Source organism: Xenopus laevis, chromosome 4S, assembly GCF_017654675.1.
Source record: "Xenopus laevis strain J_2021 chromosome 4S, Xenopus_laevis_v10.1, whole genome shotgun sequence".
Lineage (NCBI taxonomy): Eukaryota > Metazoa > Chordata > Amphibia > Anura > Pipidae > Xenopus > Xenopus laevis.
The window spans coordinates 128,446,039-128,467,938 of NC_054378.1; the positions used below are offsets into that span (position 1 = coordinate 128,446,039).

The window sequence follows — 21,900 nt, forward strand, 5'->3', positions numbered from 1 at the left end:
CGGCCTTTCAGGAAAATGGGTTCCCGGATAATGGATCCCATAACTGTACTAAAAGGTGAATTTCCTTGTGAGATGATGATTATATAGTGAATAAAGTACCCCCTCCTGTAAAACATAAGGATATTATAAGTTACCGAGGAGTTTAATGACCATATAAAAGTACGAGGCCGAAGGTCATGGAACTCCAAGGTAACTTCTAATATCCTCATATTTTGCAACTGGGGGTACTTTATTTATTATAATACACAAATTTCAGTGAGTCATGTGACAAATGACATCAGAACTCACCGTTTATAACTGATGACATCAGAACTCACCGTTTATAAGGATATAATTTACAAGATATTCATGGCTTTTGTGTATTATACCTTTATATATACTGTATCTGCTGTGGGTTTGTGCCGATTACAGGGAAATACCTGTGTTGCTATAGAGAATATCAGATCATGGCTGAGCTGTGATTGGCTGATAACACAGTAGGAGACCCATGGAAGCTGATGAGGATGGTTGGAATCAGACTGCCTAAAATCCAGTAGCAGTTTGGGTAAGTAACTCCTCTGTAATACAGTGGGGAATAAAGCAAAATAAATATAACACTGCGGATGACATTAGTGATGCACAACTTACCCCTCTTGTTGCCATAGTGAAGGCTGTTTACTAAAGAGGGTGGTGATAATTCACAATGACATTATTTGAGTGGGGATAAAAGCAGAGAATCGAGTCCATTCAAATGAATATTTGTTCCGTGTGTCAGTGGATTGTGGGATTGAAAATGAGGAATTTGAATTAATGCCACGGCACAGTTACCAGCAGGACAAGCCTTGGTGCCTTCTGATAGTCAGCTCTGTGGTGCAGCACCTTCACTATATACAGGGCTTTATGTGGCTCTTTTGAAGAAGGAGGAGCAAATCATTAAACCCACCATTAAAGGAGACAGGATAAATGCAAAAAAACCCTAATTTTGTAGGCAATTATAAGTAATATATGGTGTTGCTTTTACATGGTGCTAAAAATTTATATTATCTTAAAAAATAGCCCCTTTATTGGAGCTCCCTATAGATGTTCTCTGTCTGTGTTTCAAATGAGGGGTGGGCGTGTCCTAACTTTCCCTGCCAGAAGCACAGTAGGAGGGGACAGCCAATCACAGCCCTGCAGTCACACAAGCACAGACAGGCTTCAGTTCCCTATCAGGTCCTGCTAGCTGCTGATTGGTTCCTGTCCTACAGTGCAGTGAGCTGAGTGCACAGCCTGGAAATTCAGGGAGCAGCAAGTGTAAGAGAAGGGAGGGATTAGTAGGGTTTTTGCAGAAATATTAAATCACTACTGAAACTAATTCTTCTATTTCTAAATGAGTAATGAGATTTTGTGCTCAATGTACACATCTCCTTTAAACCCATCCCAAGCAATGTGAAGAAGAAATTGCAACTGTACCCATTGTCTTAGCCGTACAGAGTGAGTGGTCATTCTCAGATGTACGAGGCCCATAGATTGGCTTCTAGTGCAAGAAACTTCTTACTATGCGACACTAATTCCCATGCAGCTCTGTGGGACACCAGGGACCCGTTTCTAGTGCATCCATCTTGGATTCCGTAGCGCCATAGAATACTTTGTATGGCTACCAGAGCCATATATTTCTTCCCACAAAGCTGCTATACACTTATTTCTCCAAGCAAACACCTAAAATAATCTCAATAACACTACACAAGGAACATGGAAATTAATTGACTTTCTATTCATTGCAATATTTTTTATAGTTCAGCCTCCAGGCACAATTAATACAAAGACTTGCCCGTGGATAAAACGATTTATTCCCTCCAGTGACGAAGAAATGATGGACACGGTAAAACACAGCAATGGAAAAAAAGGGTTAGTTCACCTTTAAATTAAGTTTTAGTATTATAGAATGTTTAGATGTTTATAGAATGTTTTAGAATCTGGTCCTTTAATAGTTTATACATTGCCTCCCATAACAGCTTTCAAATGGGGGGGGGGTCACTGGCCCAGCAGCCAAAAGACTATTACACTGTAAAGCTGTTATTTTATGGCCTCTCTATCAAACCACTGACTGGTTGCTAGGGCATTTTGTACCATAGCAGCCAGATCACTACTGAAGTTGAAAAGTAAAGAGCTGCTGAATGAAAAACTGAAAAACACAAAAAAACCGGATTTGAGTCTGCTTAATGATCCAGCATAATTTAAATGTGAATTGCCCCTTTACATAAAGCAAATGACATTTTGGGTTCAGGAATGAATGAGAATTCAGAGATGAAACGTCCCTCCTTGTAACTGGTTTCTCCATCAAGGATACAGAGGATAGGGAGGAGGAGTGTAACAGAGACGCTGCAGGGATCCTGACCAGGGAAAGGATCAGAAGGAATATAAGTACAAATGTTGCACTCATAGGAAAGTTCAGTCTTCAGGAACCAGAATCCACTTTGTTCATAAGATAACGAACTGTAATATGTAAATGTAAATGACCCTCTTCTAAACCTGTCACCTGACTGATCGATCTACAGGAGATTTAGAGTCTTCTTTACTGCAAATATAATATCCTTTACTTGAGGGGTGCAGTTCTCTTCCAGGATCTTGGCATAAGGCATCGGAACATCAGCGCCGGTCACACGGACTACTGGGGCATCGAGGTAGTTGAATGCTGGTCCTGGGAATGGAAAGAAACGTTGAAACAATTTGGAGAAAAAAAAAGTCTCCCATGTTAGTCAAAGGAGAACTAAACCCTAAAAATGAATGGTAAAAATGTCCTATTTTATATAGTGAACTTATTGCACGAGGCTAAAGTTTGAGCTTGTCAATAGCAGCAATGATCCAGGACTTCAAACTTGTCACAGGGGGTCACCATCTTGGAAAGTGTCTGTGACACTCACATGCTCAGTGGGCTCTGATTGGCTGTTGAGAAGCTAAGCTTAGGGCTCGTCACTAATTATCCAGCAGAAAATGAGCTTCCCTGGCTGTAATATAAGCTGATGCTACAGGTTTGCTGATTATTCAATTCTGATGCTAATTGCACTGGTTTCTGTGCTGCCATGTAGTAATTATGTGTATTAATTACTAATCAGCCTTATATTGTGACATTTCTATTCTATGTGTACTGTATATTGTGAGTGGGTCCCTAAGCTCAGTAAGTGACAGCAGCACAGAGCATGTGAATCAGTGAATCAGCAGAAAAGAAGATGGGGAGCTACTGGGGCATCTTTGGAGACACAGATCTTTACTGCTAAAGGACTGTGGTTGCCTTGGGCTGGTACAGAGGCACAAAACATCATGTACAACATTTCTACCTACTTCTTTAGTTAGGCTTTAGTTCTACTTTAATGTGTAAGGCAGCCTTATCAAGGATGTCCCAGAATTGCACAACAGCTGACCCTATTGTGGGATGTTGTTCTGGATCTGCATCAGAATCCTCTTTCTGTGACAGGTTTCAGAGTAATAGATCCCCAAAACAGTAATTGTTTGCAGTAACAAAAGTGGACTGTCAAAATCCTAAGAAGCCCAGTCTGTTTTCTATTTATACAAGGATACTCCATGTATTAAAGGAAATCCTTCAAAATCCACAAAGTTGGAGAGGTTGTTAAATGAGTGGATCTCTAGCTATACTAGGGATGCACCGAATCCAGGATTCGGTTCGGGATTCGGCCAGGATTCGGCCTTTTTCAGCAGGATTCGGGTTCGGACGAATCCTTCTGCCCAACCGAACCGAATCTGAATCCTAATTTGCATATGCAAATTAGGAGGGAAATCACGTGACTTTTTGTCACAAAACAAGGAAGTAAAAAATGTTTTCCCCTTCCTACCTCTAATTAGCATATGCAAATTAGGGTTCGGTATTCGGCCGAATCTTTCGTGAAGGATTCATGGGTTCGGCCAAATCCAAAATAGTGGATTCGGTGCATCCCTAAGCTATACCCATTGAGGTGGGCAATCAGGCTGATTCTATCGTTTGGGCCTTGGGGAAAATGAAGCCTGCGTGATCAACAGATTCTCAGTCAGATATTGGTTGGCTGGGCCTGACAGAGGACCCCATGCAAAGACTAATAAGCTTAAAGGGGAAGTATTGCAATAATGAAAATTGAATATAAGCTTCCTCATACTGAAATAAGAAACTTTCTAAATACAATCAATTAGAAATTCTGCATTTTTTCTGAAATAATCAAGTTTATATTCACTATTCCTCTCTCAGCATCTGTTTCTCTTCATTCTGTCTTCATGCAGCAGTTGGGTGTCAGATATTCATTGACCGTTAGATCCAATATATCTTATAGGGGGGCTCCTTTCCTAGCAGATGTATTAGAGCTCACTCGAATAACTGATTCCAGTACAAACAAAATCTAACAAAATAACTGCCTTTTGCACAAATTCTGCATGTAGAGAGACATGATGTCTGGTGAGTTTAATAGACTGAGCTCTAATACCTCTGCTAGGAAAGGGAGCCCCCTATAAGATATATTGGATGTAACTGTCAGTGAATATCTGACACCCAACTGCTGCATGAAGAGAGAATGAAGAGAAACAGATGCTGAGAGAGGAATAGTGAAGATAAACTTGATTATTTCAGAAACTGTACAGAATTTGTAATTGATTGTATTTAGAAAGTTTCTTATTTCAGTATGATGAAGCTTATGTTACATTTTCATTTTTGCAATAGTTTTCCTTTAAATCTGCCTGCGTGTGAGCACATTTAGGTGTCATGAGATTCAGTAGACAATGAAAACAAGAAGATAGACAGAGACCCAAAGAAATTGTACCAGGTTTAAGGATAACGAGTGCAGTCTATGAGGTTTACTACAGGTCTAGGAATATACATTTCATTGCATGACCTTGTATGTACAGTGGGATTCTTAGGAAGAAAAAAAAAAGCTATTATATTTATCCCTGGTCCTGAACAGTTTTTGGTGGTTTGAGGGAGCAATATAAAAGCGTATAGAGTTGCATTGCTTAGAGATGCACCCACCTTCCATGATCCTGGCACAGATTTCAGCACCTACACCAAACTGTGGCCACCCTCCTTCTACAGTCACCAGATGACTTGTTTTCACAACGCTCGCCTCAATGCTTTCAATGTCCATCGGCCGAATCGTACGCAAGTTGATTACCTTTAAAGAAAGAAAAAAAACCTGATTATTGAAGATAAGTGACATTGGCCAATAAGAGGCCCCTGCAGGAAATGCTTACAGGCCTGAATTACAGCAGCAACTTTGTATGACAGACATTAGATCAAACTCTGCTGCACATGATGTTTTGAGCTTGGTCCAAATCACACAAATACAAACCAGTTGCAGCACATGTGCAGCCAATATCTGCTGTCTAAGGCACTAGTGTGAACAGCCTTATAGACATCCATATTAAATATCAAGAGCGTAAAGGAAAACTTTACCCCCAAAATGAATACTAAAGCAACAGATGTTTATATCATATTAAGTGGCATATTAAAGAATCTTACCAAACTTGAATATATATATATTTAAGTAAATATTGCCCTTTTACAGCTCTTGCCTTGAACCCCCATTTAGTGATGGTCTGTGTGCTGCCTCAGAAATCACCTGACCAGAAATACTGCAGCTCTAACTGTAACAGGAAGAGATCACCTGACCAGAAATACTGCAGCTCTAACTGTAACAGGAAGAGATCACCTGACCAGAAATACTGCAGCTCTAACTGTAACAGGAAGAGATCACCTGACCAGAAATACTGCAGCTCTAACTGTAACAGGAAGAGATCACCAGACCAGAAATACTGCAGCTCTAACTGTATCAGGAAGAGATCACCTGACCAGAAATACTGCAGCTCTAACTGTAACAGGAAGAGATCACCTGACCAGAAATACTGCAGCTCTAACTGTAACAGGAAGAGATCACCTGACCAGAAATACTGCAGCTCTAACTGTAACAGGAAGAGATCACCTGACCAGAAATACTGCAGCTCTAACTGTAACAGGAAGAGATCACCAGACCAGAAATACTGCAGCTCTAACTGTAACAGGAAGTGATCACCTGACCAGAAATACTGCAGCTCTAACTGTAACAGGAAGAGATCACCTGACCAGAAATACTGCAGCTCTAACTGTAACAGGAAGAGATCACCTGACCAGAAATACTGCAGCTCTAACTGTAACAGGAAGAGATCACCTGACCAGAAATACTGCAGCTCTAACTGTAACAGGAAGAGATCTCCTGGCCAGAAATACTGCAGCTCTAACTGTAACAGCAAGAGATCACCTGACCAGAAATACTGCAGCTCTAACTGTAACAGGAAGAAGTGTGGAAGCAAAAGACACAACTCTGTCTGTTAATTGGCTCATGTGACCTAACATGTATGGTTTGTTTGTGTGCACCACGTATCCTAGGATCCATGGGGACGGCCCTTATTTTTTAAAATGGCAGTTTTCTATTTATGATTACCCAATGGCACATACTACTAGAAAAGTATATTATTGTGAAAATGGTTTATTTACATGAAGCAGGGTTTTACCTATGAGCTGTTTTATGCAATATCTGTTCATAGAGACCTAGATTGTTCGGGGGTATAGTTTCCCTTTAACAATTATTAACAACTCGCTGGGCTGAATACACTCGTCAAACAGAGTCAAAGTAACAAATGAGATTCTCTTTTTCAGGATTTGATCCTGTGATTGAGTTTGGAGTTGTAGGCAAGGGGCGGGGCCTCTGCTTTGTTGCAATCCAGTGAATAATAGCAAAAGGACTGCTGCATGGGTGCTTCTTACCTCACAATCAATTCCTTCCTTTGCCAACACGCTGGCAGCCTCCAAACAATGGCCAACAGACCGGGAGTGAGAAGCCAGTGTTATCTGGGATCCTGTGATAAATTAAAGAGTTCACAATTGGTATTGGCTTCTGTGCACATCCCAAAGTTTGTGCAGGTTGTGGTAAAACATGGGAGCCCATTGCAGCTCTTCTGCCACATGTTTAGGGTATCACTGTACAAACCGTGGAAAATAAAATAACTATACACTTATAGATTCAATTCTTTAGCGGCTATCAGAACTGCAGTTTGTTGTGGTGGCTGGGGTCAGTGACCCCAGACAAGTAGACTGCATGTTAAACCTGCAAGCTGGAAACTACAAAGAATGAAATGAATTACTCCTTTAAGACATATAACCTTAAGGGGTCACTGTACTTCACCAAGTAGATGGGCTTGCATTATTGTCTTTTTATAGGATAAGTAAACCTTTAAAATAAGTGAATGTAAAACGGATGAGGGGGCTATTCTAAGCAAGGAAGTTGTCAGGAGAAAGAAAGAGGCTGCTCTGATGTTTTTCTGCTTAGGAAAGATGTGAGAAAGGTTTCTTATTTAATTCCTAAGCAGAAGAACATCAGCCTCTTTCTTTCTCCTGACAACTTCCTTGACTACTTGCTGGTCAGACTGGTGGGAAAGTGACCAGCAGGTGGAGCTGTTGTAACAAAATTCATTCATATTAACAGCACATGTATCCCTTCATATCTTGGAATTAAAAGAAAATAAACAATGAATGTACATTGCAAAATTAATTAGAATATCCCACTTGTGAATTTTACACACATATTTTAAAGGTTTACTTATCCTTTAAATGTGACAGACCTGCATTCCTGCCTGGATTTTATTGGCTTGTTAAAGTTGGTTTAACCCGTGAGTTATTATATTGCTGCGCCCCATCCAAGAGTTACTAGTGAATTGCGGATAAAAGACTTACCTGGCCGCTCGATCTTTGCTTTTCCAATTGGAATGACAAAGTCTTTAGACTGAGCCTGCTCGGATAACTCAAAAGGGACCCCGTACATCAACTCATTTTCCAGGAACACCACTACAAAAATAAAACGGGTTAGAAGCTATTCCAACAATAGGGTTTTATTGCAGGGTAACAAGGACGCTCCTGTGAGAAAGAGGGTGTAACCTCCAAAGAAACTTTCTGCCAATGGCAACACAGTTTCACTGGAGCCTATAGATGTAATAACAGGCTGCCGTGAGGAATACACAAGAATCTCCCACAAGTACAAAACGTAAATATTCACTGAGCAAACGAAAAGCTTTACCACCTTTACATAAGGAACGCTCAGTGCATGTTAAATTTATCCTCACTTTGCTGTACTTTAAAGGGGTTGTTCACCTTTAAATTATAACTGTTAGTATGATGTAGAGAGTGATATTCTGAGACAATTTGCAACTAGTTTTCATTTTTTTATTATGTCAGGAGTTATTTAGCTTTTAATTCAGCAGCTCTCCAGTTTGCAATTTCAGCAGTTTGGTTGCTAGGGGTCCTAAACACGCTAGCAACGATGCACTGATTTGAATAAGAGACTGGAATATGAATAGGAGAGACCTGAATAGAAAGAGGAGTAATAAAAAGTAGCGATAATACATTTGTAGCCTTACAGAGCATTTGTTTTTTAGATGGGGTCAGTACCCCCATTTGAAAGCTGGAAAGAGTCAGAAGAAGGTGGCAAATCATTTAAAAACTATATAGAAGAATAATGAAGACTAATTGTAAAGCTGCTTAGAAGGAGTCATTCTAGAACATACTACGAGTTAAAGGAATTCTGTCATGATTTTTATGATGTAGTTTTTATTTCTAAACTACACTGTTTACACTGCAAATAATTCACTCTAAATTGTCATTTCTGAACTAGCAAGTGTATTTAGTTGTAATATTGGTGTGTAGGTGCATCTCAGGTCATTTTGCCTGGTCATGTGCTTTCAGAAAGAGCCAGCACTTTAGGATGGAACTGCTTTCTGGCAGGTTGTTGTTTCTCCTACTCAATGTAACTGAATGTGTGTCTCAGTGGGACCTGGATTTTACTATTGAGTGCTGTTCTTAGATCTACCAGGCAGCTGTTATTTTGTATTAGGGAGCCGCTATCTGGTTGCCTTCCCATTGTTCTGTTGTTAGGCTGCTGGGGGGGGGGTTTGCAGTACAGCAGTAAAGAGTGACTTGACGTTTATTAGCGCACAAGTCACACGACTAGGGGCAGCTGGGAAACTGATGGTGTTCTGAAAAAAAAAACATCTTTTACCATGACAGTATCCCTTTAAACCAACCCTTTAATTAAATAAAATGGAAGGCAAACTTTTTATAAAAACATACCTGGATTATCATCCCGAATGGAAGATTTAAGGAGACCTCTAGCATCCTCCGCATTCCAAGGACTCACCACCTTAAGCCCCGGGCAGTGTCCGTACCAAGCAGCGAAGCACTGAGAGTGTTGGGCGGCCACCCCAGCTGACGCCCCATTGGGTCCCCTGAAGACTATGGGGACCGACACCAGCCCAGCAGACATGTAGTAGGTCTTGGCAGCAGAGTTGATCACCTGGTCGATGGCTTGCATGGAGAAGTTAAAGGTCATAAACTCACAGATGGGCCTTAGTCCAGCCTGTTTAGAATCAGCAGAATTCATAGAACATCCACATTATACACACCCATTATACACACCCATTATACACACACACACTAGAGATGCAAATAACATAATGTACTTACCATGGCAGCACCTACAGCGATTCCAGCAAAGCCCATCTGTAAATAACAAACACGGGCTCATTATACAACCTGCCCGGGACTAGTGATGAAAATACAGACATGTTATTTCTTAGTAAGGCCAGAATGCCAAAAACCCCCAAAAATTGTGTATTTTTAGTAAAAAAAAAAAAATGAATTTTTCGAGATTTATAATAGCCTGAGGATGGAAAAAGTCTGAATCTGAAAATCTGGCATTTCAGACCTGCAGAGGTTGTATACAGGTATGGGACCTGTTATCCAGAATTTCAGAACCTGGGGTTTTCCAGATAATAGAGCTTTGGATTTGGATTTTCCTGCCCTAAGTCTACTAGAAAATAATGTAAATATTAAATAAAGCCAATAGGCTGGTTTTGCCTCCAATAAGGATTAATTATATCTTAGTTGGGATCAAGTACAAGCTACTGTTTTATTATTACACAGAAAAAGGAAATCAGTTTTAAAACTTTGGATTCTTTGGATAAAATGGAGTCAATGGGAGAAGTCCCGAAAATATCTTGATCAGAGCTGGGTTTCATGCAATAATCTGAAGATTTTATAGTTTTCAGCCAAAAATCTGAGTGTAAAATCCAAAAAATTCTTACCATTCGTTTTTTCAAGCACATAACATAACATTTTCGGGAGAATGTATTGATAAAGAAGGGGAAAAAACCTGCGCGTATTTGGTCGGAGTATTTTACAGAAAATAATGAGAAAAATTTGGACTTTGATAAATGAGCCTCCCCGTGTAGCCCAGATAAGTAAAGGCCTAAAATGGGGGCCAATAAAGTCTTTAGGGAACAGGAATTTGTGCAAGTAATAATCACATACAGACATCAGTTGGCAATTCTAATGGTTCTATACATGAGCCTCTTTATTGACATCAGATGTGTCTGGCTTGAGTTTAGCATCCCAGACCCCCCAGCATTATTAATAAAGCACAAAGCCTTTCATGAACACATTCGTACCTCAGTTATTGGAGTGTCCATAACTCTCTTGTCCCCATACTTTTTCCATAGACCCCGACTGACCTGAAAGGGAGACAGTAATTAGACTTTCACCTGCGACATTTCCATTTTTATCTCAAAGGGGAACTAAAGCGGAAATGAAAATTTAATAAAAGGCTTCATCATACTGAAATATAATACAAAAAATTAAATATTCTGTACTGTTTCTGAAATAATCAAGTTTATCTTCACTATTCCTCTCTCAGCATCTGTTTCTCTTCATTCTGTCTTCATGCAGCAGTTGGGTGTCAGATATTCACTGACAGTTACATCCAATATATCTTATAGGGGGCTCCCTTTCCTAGCAGATGTATTAGAGGTCACTCTATTTAACTCACCAGACATCATGTCTCTCTACATGCAGGATTTGTGCAAAAGGCAGTTATTTTGTTAGATTTTGTTTGTACTGGAATCCGTTATGAGTGAGCTCTTATTCATCTGCTAGGAAAGGAGCCCCCTTATAATATATATTGGATGTAACTGTCAATGAATATCTGACACCCAACTGCTGCATGAAGAGAGAATGAAGAGAAACAGATGCTGAGAGAGGAATAGTGAATATAAACTTGATTATATCAGAAATTAATATTTAATTGATTGTATTTACAATGTTTCTTATTTCAGTGTGATGAAGCTTATATTAAATTTTCGTTTTTGTGATAGTTCCCATTTAATGTTGAGGAAAGTGTACCTTATAGGCTCCGTCATACTGCGCCACTTCCTCCCCGAGCAGGAACACCCTTTCATCCCTCTCGATTTCTTCGTCCATAGCCTGGTTTAATGCATCACGTACAGTCACCTGCAGACACACACAATATCATATACTACGTAAGGCTTCATTCTGATTGATTTCAGAAAGTAAAACTCAGATGGAGGAACACTCCCATGGATTATGCTACACAATTTCATACTTTGTATCTGCTGCAAACTGCTTATATCCCTATCACATTTACTCCCACAGAGACACCAGCTGCAGAGTTCTGCTGGATATGAGCTTCCTTCAGTTCTCAATGTACCTTCTAATAGGTCAGACACTGGGGTTCTTTATAGTGCTACTACGTATTACACTTAAACAAGACCTTTCGTTCTAATGTTCCGATATACACTCATTAAAAGGAGAAGGGAAGTTACAATTAGCTGTAGAATGCTATATTTATTCTGCAGAATGCTTTACCATACCCTAGTAATAAGCTCTAGAAGCTTTCTGTTTGTTAAGGATAGCAGCTGCCATATTAGCTTGGTGTGACATCACTTCCTGCCTGAGTCTCTCCCTGCTCACTCATAGCTCTGGGCTCAGATTACAGCAAGGAGGGGAGAGAGGCACAAACTGAGCATGCCCTAGCACTGGAGGTTTAAAGGAACAGTTCAGTGTGAAAATAAAAACTGGGTAAATAAATAGGCTGTGCAAAATAAAAAATGTATTTAATATAGTTAGTTAGGCAAAAATGTAATATATAAAGGCTGGAGTGAACAGATGTCTAATAAAACAGCCAGAATCCAACTTCATGCTTTTCAGCTCTATAACTCTGAGTTAGTCAGTGACTTGAAGGGGGGCCACATGGGACATTTCTGTTCAGTGATTTTGTAATTGATCCTCAGCATTCAGCTCAGATTCAAAAGCAACAGTTATGACCCATGTGGCCCCCCTCATGTCTCTGATTGGTTACTGCCTGGTAACCAATCAGTGTAAACCAAGAGAGCTGAAAAGCAGGAAGTAGTGTCTGACTGACATCAATACATATACATCCAACCACTCCAGCCTTTATACATTACATTTTTGCCTAACTAACTATATTAGAAACATGTTTTATTTTGCACAGTCTATCTATTTACCCAGTTTTTATTTTTACACTGAACTGTTCCTTTAAGCTGAAAACAGGAAGTCTGATACAGAAGCCCATGAGTACACAATAGAAGGAAAGAAATGTGCTGTTTCTTTTGACAGAGGACTCAGAGCAGCATTACTTTGAGGGTTTACTGGTGTATTTATATAGACCTTTCTGATAAAGATTACTTACTTTTAACCTTTCCTTCTCCTTTAAAGAGGTGGTTTACCTTTAAAGCAATTGTTCAGTATAAAAATAAAAACTGGAATAGTATGTGCAAAAATAAAAAAATGTCTAATATGGTTAGTTAGGCAAAAATGTAATGTATAAAGGCTGGAGTGACTGGATGTGTAACATAATAGCCAGAACAAAACTTTTCAGCTCTCTTGCTTTCCACTGATTGGTTACCAGGCAGTAACCAATCAGAGACTTGAGGGGAGGTCACATGGGACATATCTGTTGCTTTTGAATCTGAGCTGAATGCTGAGGATCAATTACAAACTCACTGAACAGTTATGTCCCATGTGGCCCCCCTTATAGTCACTGACTAACTCAGCGTTAGAGAGCTGAAAAGCAGGAAGTAGTGTTCTGGCTATTATGTTACACATCCACTCACTCCAGCCTTTATACATTACATTTTTGCCTAACTAACTATATTAGATACATTTTTTAATTTGCACAGTCTATTTATTTACCCATTTTTTTTTTTTATTTTAACACTGAACTGTTCCTTTAAGTCTAATAGTTTTTCCATTATTTGCCTTTTTCTTCTGACTCTTTCTGGCTTGTAAATGGGGGTCACTGACCCCCATCTAAAAACAAATACTCTGTAAGATTACAACTGTATTGTTAATATTTCTCACTCATCTTTCTATTCAGGCCTCTCCTATTCATATTCCAGTCTCTTATTCAAATCAATGATTGGTTGCTAGGGGAATTTGGGCCCTAGCAACCAGATTGCTGAAATGGCAAACTGCAGAGCTGCTGAATAAAAAGCTAAATAAGTTAAAAACCACAAATAATAAAAAATGAAACCCAATAGCAAATGGTCTCAGAATATCCCTCTCTACATCATACTAACAGTTAATTTAAAGGTGAACAGCCCCTTTCAATGGAATTGTTGCTGAATGCAGGGTCAGTGGCTGCGACTCCAGAAACACTAACAGGAGGAGGCTGATTGGAGAACTAGTTGCACTTTTGCAAATGGTTTCCATGACAACTCCCTTGGGGTCCCTGGTTGGAGGGTCAGACTAGGGGTCGGGGCAGTTTCCTCCTGACATTGGCGGTGAGAATCCAGTGGAGTGAGTGTCAGTTCAGAAGTAACAGGTCACATGGGCAGAGACAAGCGAGTCCCAGGCCTACAGTGAGCACAGGGGAGTCAGAAAGACACTACTAGCGTTACCTGCAAGGCGGCCGGGCTGCTCCTGTGGAAGCTTCTCTGCAGTAACAAGGACACCGAGCTCTGCGGGAGAGACAAGGGGTAATGAAGCATTTAGTTACCGCACAGTAAAACACTAAGGGCCCCGCCTGACCCCAAATCTCGCTCCCCTCACCTTCCCTCCACAGAACAAGCTCCTGAGCGCCGCCATCTTACTTCTGTCCTCTGTCCAAAACGTCGCCCTTCGCGAACGCTTCAGCCAATAAAAAACTGCTCTCGGTTCCAATCGATCATCTGACGCCGCATGACCAATGAAAAGAGAGGCGTGACTGTATCGCTGCGCTGAACTTGACACGGCCCCGCCATTATTGAGATTGGGTAGAGGGGAAGGAATGTTGCTGTGCGACGGCCAATCAGCGGCGTGGGCTTAGTGAGGGGACGTGTAAGGGTAGTCGTGAGGGACATTTGTCACCTGAGGGGAGAGCGCTGTGGATGGGATGATTCATGCGAAGGGTGTGCGAGTGGGTAGGTAGGAAGGTGCGGGGAGAGGCCAAAGTGGAATCACTGGGGGGGGGGGTGGTACTGTGTAGCAGCAGGAGCAGCTCATGGGAGTGTGACGTGTAGAAGGGATTTAGTTGTATGATGTCTGCTCTGAGGCGCCGAGGGACTGCGGGCTGGAATGAGACCGGGAGTCACGGAGGGGAATAATAATAATAACGGGTGGGGAGGGTCAGTAATGAGGGAGGGGTTACGGGCGAACTGGAGAAAAGACTCTAATTGAGGGTTTTGTACGAAACGAAGGGGGCGGGGCTGTGGGAGGGGATCGCTAGTGGGCGGGGCGGGCGTGGGTGGAGTTGGCGGGAGCTGAAGGCATCGGACTGTATGAGCCGGACCCGCCTCCTTCTCTCCCCGCACTGAGGTGAGTGTGAGGCACCGGCAACTGGGAGTCTCAGGCCTTAAATCTTCATCTTATGTATCCAGTTCTGATAATATCTATTGGCCTCTTCTACCGACCGACCCACTCCTCTGCCCGACCTCTCCCTACATTTGTTTTCCCCTAATAAATGAGGCTTTACCGCCCCACTGGCCTTCACATTCCCATTGCCCCTGATTTTATTTCCCGCTGCCCCTGATTTTATTTCCTACTGCCCCTGATTTTATTTCCCACTGCCCCTGATTTTATTTCCCACTGCCCCTGATTTTATTTCCCACTGCCCCTGATTTTATTTCCCGCTGCCCCTGATTTTATTTCCCACTGCCCCTGATTTTATTTCCCGCTGCCCCTGATTTTATTTCCCACTGCCCCTGATTTTATTTCCCGCTGCCCCTGATTTTATTTCCCACTGCCCCTGATTTTATTTCCCACTGCCCCTGATTTTATTTCCCATTGCCCCTGATTTTATTTTCCATTCCCATTGCCCCTGATTTTATTTCCCATTGCCCCTGATTTTATTTCCCATTCCCACTGCCCCTGATTTTATTTCCCATTCCCACTGCCCCTGATTTTATTTCCCACTGCCCCTGATTTTATTTCCCATTGCCCCTGATTTTATTTTCCATTCCCATTGCCCCTGATTTTATTTCCCATTGCCCCTGATTTTATTTCCCATTCCCACTGCCCCTGATTTTATTTCCCATTCCCACTGCCCCTGATTTTATTTCCCGCTCCCCCTGATTTTATTTCCCATTGCCCCTGATTTTATTTCCCGCTCCCCCTGATTTTATTTCCCATTGCCCCTGATTTTATTTCCCGCTCCCCCTGATTTTATTTCCCATTGCCCCTGATTTTATTTCCCATTGCCCCTGATTTTATTTCCCATTGCCTCGTCCAACTGGCCTTTCATTTCCTGTTACCCCCACACTGGCTGTGAGCAAAGAGGTTCCACTGAAGTGAGTGACAGATCTGCAAGAGGTTCTGCAGCAGCCGCAGGTTACTCACCCCTCCCCACAGGCGTTCCCCTTCCCATTTTTACACAGCTGAACAGAATACAAAAATATGCCCAAAGATTATATATATTTTTTTATTTGCCCACTGCATTTGGCTTAGTGAGTCCTTGTATTTCTGTCTCTGTTCAGTGTATACGGGTCTAGTACAATACTCTGTATCTCTGCCCCAGTGACATCACTGTACAGTTGGGTGTTAAATAGAATATGTGGGTTGAAATGGGAATTAGGCAAATCAGATGAACCCCTAAACTGCGGACACAGAAGCCATGTAGGTGCAACAGTTATATATTTATGAATGTGACAAGAACAATCTTTATTGCCCAGTGTTTTCTCTTTATTTAATTGTATGTCCAGTATCCAGGAACAGTTGAGGTACAAATATCCCCCCATAGGACGAGAAAATGAAATGAACATTTATGTCTTTAGTTGGCCTTTAAATCTTCTAACTGTCGGATACAGGAAGTTTATTTGTCGGTAATTTTCCTTCCAGGATCTGATACAGGCATGAAGTACAGTCTGGCAGTTTAGTGGAGCACATGTGCTTTATACAACAGTAACACAGACGTGACGCAATTGTGACACAGTTCTAGAAATAAATCTCTGGGACTCACCATTTGGACTGACTGTCACTAAGAACATGACAATTGCTTTACAATATGCTCTGATTTCTTTTGCAGGAATATAGAAGCCCAGCTGGTCCCACCCTGTTCATCCCTGGGAGAAATTCCCACTCTAAACCCAAAACAGCTTTTCTGCCTTGTGTGCACAATCCATAGATAACCTCTTTACTCTGAAGGGCTTGTTTATATAAACTATAGTAGTACTTATTTGTTATCTACTGTGTATCCTGTGCTTGAATGGCTGCCCCCATGGCTACACAGCAGCTTGTTTATATAAACTATACTAGTACTTATTTGTTATCTACTGTGTATCCTGTGCTTGAATGGCTGCCCCCATGGTTACACAGCAGCTTGTTTATAGAAACTATAGTAGTACTTATCTGTTATCTACTGTGTATCCTGTGCTTGAATGGCTGCCCCCATGGCTACACAGAAGCTTGTTTATATAAACTATAGTAGTACTTATCTGTTATCTACTGTGTATCCTGTGCTTGAATGGCTGCTCCCATGGCTACACAGCAGCTTGTTTATATAAACTATAGTAGTACTTATCTGTTATCTACTGTGTATCCTGTGCTTGAATGGCTGCCCCCATGGCTACACAGCAGCTTGTTTATATAAACTATAGTAGTGCTTATCTGTTATCTACTGTGTATCCTGTGCTTGAATGGCTGCCCCCATGGCTACACAGCAGCTTGTTTATATAAACTATAGTAGTACTTATCTATCTACTGTGTATCCTGTGCTTGAATGGCTGCTCCCATGGCTACACAGCAGCTTGTTTATATAAACTATAGTAGTACTTATCTGTTATCTACTGTGTATCCTGTGCTTGAATGGCTGCCCCCATGGCTACACAGCAGCTTGTTTATATAAACTATAGTAGTACTTATCTGTTATCTACTGTGTATCCTGTGCTTGAATGGCTGCCCCCATGGCTACACAGCAGCTTGTTTATATAAACTATAGTAGTACTTATCTGTTATCTACTGTGTATCCTGTGCTTGAATGGCTGCTCCCATGGCTACACAGCAGCTTGTTTATATAAACTATAGTAGTACTTATCTGTTATCTACTGTGTATCCTGTGCTTGAATGGCTGCTCCCATGGCTACACAGCAGCTTGTTTATATAAACTATAGTAGTACTTATCTGTTATCTACTGTGTATCCTGTGCTTGAATGGCTGCCCCCATGGCTACACAGCAGCTTGTTTATATAAACTATAGTAGTACTTATCTGTTATCTACTGTGTATCCTGTGCTTGAATGGCTGCTCCCATGGCTACACAGCAGCTTGTTTATATAAACTATAGTAGTACTTATCTGTTATCTACTGTGTATCCTGTGCTTGAATGGCTGCTCCCATGGCTACACAGCAGCTTGTTTATATAAACTATAGTAGTACTTATCTGTTATCTACTGTGTATCCTGTGCTTGAATGGCTGCCCCCATGGCTACACAGCAGCTTGTTTATATAAACTATAGTAGTACTTATCTGTTATCTACTGTGTATCCTGTGCTTGAATGGCTGCCCCCATGGCTACACAGCAACTTGTTTATATAAACTATAGTAGTACTTATCTGTTATCTACTGTGTATCCTGTGCTTGAATGGCTGCCCCCATGGCTACACAGCAGCTTGTTTATATAAACTATAGTAGTACTTATCTGTTATCTACTGTGTATCCTGTGCTTGAATGGCTGCCCCCATGGCTACACAGCAGCTAGTTTATATAAACTATAGTTATCTTTCTGAAGCAAACACACCAGTATTACCAGTGCAGCACAACAATACATTATATTTTTATTCCTTTCAAACACTTTTCATTTGTGGTGTTACTGCTAAAGCCCTAAATCCAGAATGGGTGTTACCCCTTTAAACCCTGCTCCTCCACAGGGGCAGCTTCTTGCCTATCTCAGTTGGGGAATAGTTTGTTGGCACTTGGAAATGTATATCTTTTAGGGTTCGTTATATCAGGGGGGTTCCCTCAGAGGTGATGTCTCAGAGCACAGAACTTCAGCTCTATTCATTGAACTGATATAAAGCAGTAGCAGACTAATTGTGTTTATCTACAGGGAGGGTGCGAGTCCTGTACAAATAGATTTATTACAAAAGAAATGAATGTTTAAAGGGTTGGTTCACCTTGAAGTTGACTTTTAGTATGTTATACAATGGAGCAATATTTAAATTGGTATTCATTATATATTTATATTTATAGTTTGTGAATTATTTGCCTTCTTCTTCCGACTCTTTCCAGCTTTCAAATGGGGAGTCACTGACCCCATCTAAGAACCAAATGCTCTGTAAGGCTACACATTTATTGTTATTGTTACTTTTTATTACTCCTCTTTCTATTTAGGCCTCTTCTATTCATATTCCAGTCTCTTATTCAAAGCAATGCATGGTTGCTAGGGGAATTTGGACCCTAGCTACCAGATGGCTGAAATTACAAACTGGAGAGCTGCTGAATAAAAAGCTAAATAAGTCAAAAACCACAAATAATAAAAAATGAAAACCAATTGCAAATTGTCTCAGAACATCCCTCTCTACATCATAATAAATGTAAAGGTAAACAAACCCTTTATGACCAATGAGTAATAGCAGGGTAAGCAATGGTATAGATAGATAGATAGATAGATAGATAGATAGTGAATAAAGAACCCCCTCTTTTAAATTATAAGGATATTAGAAGTTACCTCTGCGTTTCATGACCATATAAAAACACGAGGCTGAAGGCCGAGTTATACAGGTCATGGAACTCCGAGGTGACTTCTAATATCCTTATAATTTACAAGAGGGGGTACTTTATTTATTATAATACACAAGTTTCAGTGAGTCATGTGACAGAAATGACATCAGAACTCACCGTTTATAAGGATATAATTTACAAGATATTCATGGCTTTTATGTATTATATATATAGATAGATAGATATGTATACATTTATATAAAAGATGTTCAGTCTCGGTCTGTTTCGGCTGTAAAGCACAATCATTTTAATGATTAAGGGAAAGATCCTGCTGTGACTGGCACTTCTCTATATAGAAAGGAGGGATACAGCGGGAGCTCCTGCGGGAATAGCATTAGCACCTCTCTCCCTTCCTGTTACCATTGTAACTTTGCACTGTCGCTCTCGGAATCCCGTATAATAAGCAGTGTCTGCACATCTGTCTTACAGAAGCTGGACGGAGAGAAGAGCGCATGCGTCCCGCAGCAGTGAAGCGTTTGCTCGCAGCAGGTCGATCGTTTGAACATATGGATAATGGAGACTGGGGGTACATGGTAAGTGCTGCAGTCAGGGGAGTGCCCTTATTTTTGGTTTGTGGCTTCTGAGCATGACAGGAGTTTAAGGATCGGCAGGAATTCCGCAATTGAAGGGATATTGTCATGGGAAAAAAATAAATTTAATCAGTTAATAGTGCTGCTCCAGCAGAATTCTGCACTGAAATCCATTTCTCAAAAGAGAAAACACATTTTTTTTATATTCAATTTTGAAATCTGACATGGGGCTAGACATATTGTCAGTTTTCCAGCTGCCCCCAGTCATGTGACTTGTGCTCTGATCAACTTGTAGTACAGAAGTAAAGAGTGACTGAAGTTTGAGTGATATCACCCCCCCCCAGCAGCCTAACAACAGAACAATGGGAAGGTAACCAGATAGCAGCTCCCTAACACAAGATAACAGCTGCCTGGTAGATCTAAGAACAACACTCAATAGTAAAATCCAGGTCCCACTGAGACACATTCAGTTACATTGAGTAGGAGAAACAACAGCCTGCCAGAAAGCAGTTCCATCCTAAAGTGCTGGCTCTTTCTGAAATCACATGACCAGGCAAAATGAGCTGAGATGCACCTACACACCAATATTACAACTAAATACACTTGTTGGTTCAGGAATGACATTTTATATTGTACAGTGAATTATTTGCAGTGTAAACTGTGTCATTTAGAAATAAAAACTACATCATAAAAATCATGACTGAATCCCTTAAATGTTCTCTCTTGGATTTTAGATGACTGATCCGGTCACACTGAATGTAGGCGGCCATGTCTACACCACCTCCCTCTCCACTCTGACTCGCTATCCAGACTCCATGCTGGGGGCGATGTTCGGGGGGGATTTCCCCACGGCTCGAGACTCCCAGGGGAACTACTTCATCGACAGAGACGGGGCTCTTTTCCGTTACATCCTGAACTTCTTGCGGACATCAGAACTGACTGTGCCGGTTGACTTTAAGGAGTTCGATTTGCTTAGTAAAGAAGCCGATTTTTATCAGATTGAGCCTTTAATCCAATACCTGAACGATCCCAAACCCCTGTACCCCACGGACACCTTTGAGGAAGTGGTGGAACTCTCGAGTACCCGGAAGCTGTCCAAGTATTCCAACCCCGTGGCGGTCATCATAACCCAGCTCACCATCACCACCAAAGTGCACTCCTTGCTGGAAGGCATTGCCAACCATTTCACCAAGTGGAACAAACACATGATGGACACGCGGGACTGCCAGGTCTCCTTCACGTTTGGCCCGTGCGATTACCACCAGGAGGTCTCTCTCCGCGTCCATCTCATGGAATACATCACAAAGCAAGGCTTCACCATCCGAAATACCCGGGTGCATCACATGAGCGAGCGCGCCAACGAAAACACCGTGGAGCATAACTGGACTTTCTGCCGACTGGCTCGTAAGACGGACGACTGACCCGTAGTGCTAACGTTCTTACAGCTGAAACGCCAGACGCAGGAGATGCCATGTTACCTAATAACGCTTTTATTTTCTATTTGTACAACTATTTATTAGCCATTTTGAGTGGATCGCTAGTGTGATTTTCCGTCAGACATTCCCAGCTTCTCCATCATGTATGCATGTGCTTGTATGGAGGAGACTTTCTATTTTAATAATGACTCGTTCCTTGCTTTAATATCTGCTAAATACCGAGATACGAATTTGGATGACGCACCCTCAGTAAATGCGTATGAGGTGCAAATCCTAAGGAGTCTCCCTATAAGAGTCTCCAAAAACGGCATAGCCAAAAATGCAAAAGAAGGAATGCACGCTTGCTAAACAATACCGAGCGGGCCCACTGCCATTCGACGCCCCTGTCCCCTCCCCTTTATTAGTAAAAATTTTCATCATCTGGACTGGAGCAATGGGGATTGGCTCACAGGAAATGTAAAAAATGATTGTATCTCCAGCGCATCCCCAGTGTTTTTGAACCAATGTGGGTGTGGTTAAGCAGCACGCTGCCCCACTAAAATTCTGCCACCCTAGGCCCGGGCCTAGGTGGCCTTTCCACAAATCCGGGCCTGCCAGTGTCGGACTGGGACACCAGGGGCCCACCAAAAACCCTTAGACCAAGGGCCCACCCAAAAACCTTGAGACCAGGGGCCCACTCTAAGTATTATTTTCTTCCTTTTCTTGCTCAACCTCTATTCTCCTATTCTCTTTTCTTTACATACTATAACCTATTATTCCATCTATTTAGCCTCTTTATTCTCATATAAATAGGCAACGGCCATGAAATAAGCCAAATGTTTAGCAGCATGAGGGGCCACTAACACCATGGCCCACCGGGAGTTTTCCTGGTATCCCTGTGGGCCAGTCCGACACTGGGGCCTGCGAGC

The 21,900-nt window shown here is 41.5% G+C and overlaps 2 protein-coding genes across 6 annotated transcripts; one reads left to right on the top strand and one right to left on the bottom strand.

Annotated features, from left to right (window-relative positions):
* Positions 1 to 1,792: 1,792 nt before the first annotated feature.
* On the bottom strand, positions 1,793 to 14,038 carry pdhb.S (pyruvate dehydrogenase E1 beta subunit S homeolog). Its single transcript, NM_001090876.1, is given in 11 exon segments — positions 1,793 to 2,143; positions 2,233 to 2,659; positions 4,967 to 5,108; positions 6,737 to 6,828; positions 7,703 to 7,813; positions 9,092 to 9,377; positions 9,485 to 9,520; positions 10,468 to 10,530; positions 11,198 to 11,305; positions 13,735 to 13,794; positions 13,886 to 14,038. Coding segments are annotated over 10 exon segments (1,083 nt in total). The 5' UTR covers positions 13,922 to 14,038; the 3' UTR covers positions 1,793 to 2,143; positions 2,233 to 2,510.
* Positions 14,039 to 14,069: 31 nt separating this feature from the next.
* Positions 14,070 to 21,166, top strand: kctd6.S (potassium channel tetramerization domain containing 6 S homeolog). 5 transcript variants are annotated; one of them, XM_018241192.2, is made up of 3 exons: positions 14,070 to 14,235; positions 19,456 to 19,559; positions 20,291 to 21,166. In XM_018241192.2, the coding sequence occupies exons 1-3, from the start codon at positions 14,208 to 14,210 to the stop codon at positions 20,975 to 20,977; spliced, it is 819 nt and encodes a 272-aa protein (XP_018096681.1). In that variant the 5' UTR covers positions 14,070 to 14,207; the 3' UTR covers positions 20,978 to 21,166. The 5 variants fall into 5 exon arrangements, with proteins under 5 accessions (XP_018096681.1, XP_018096682.1, XP_018096683.1 ...); XM_018241193.2 differs by having other exon boundaries at positions 14,074 to 14,239; XM_018241194.2 differs by lacking the exon at positions 14,070 to 14,235 and adding an exon at positions 14,500 to 14,629.
* The last annotated feature ends 734 nt before the right edge of the window (positions 21,167 to 21,900 follow it).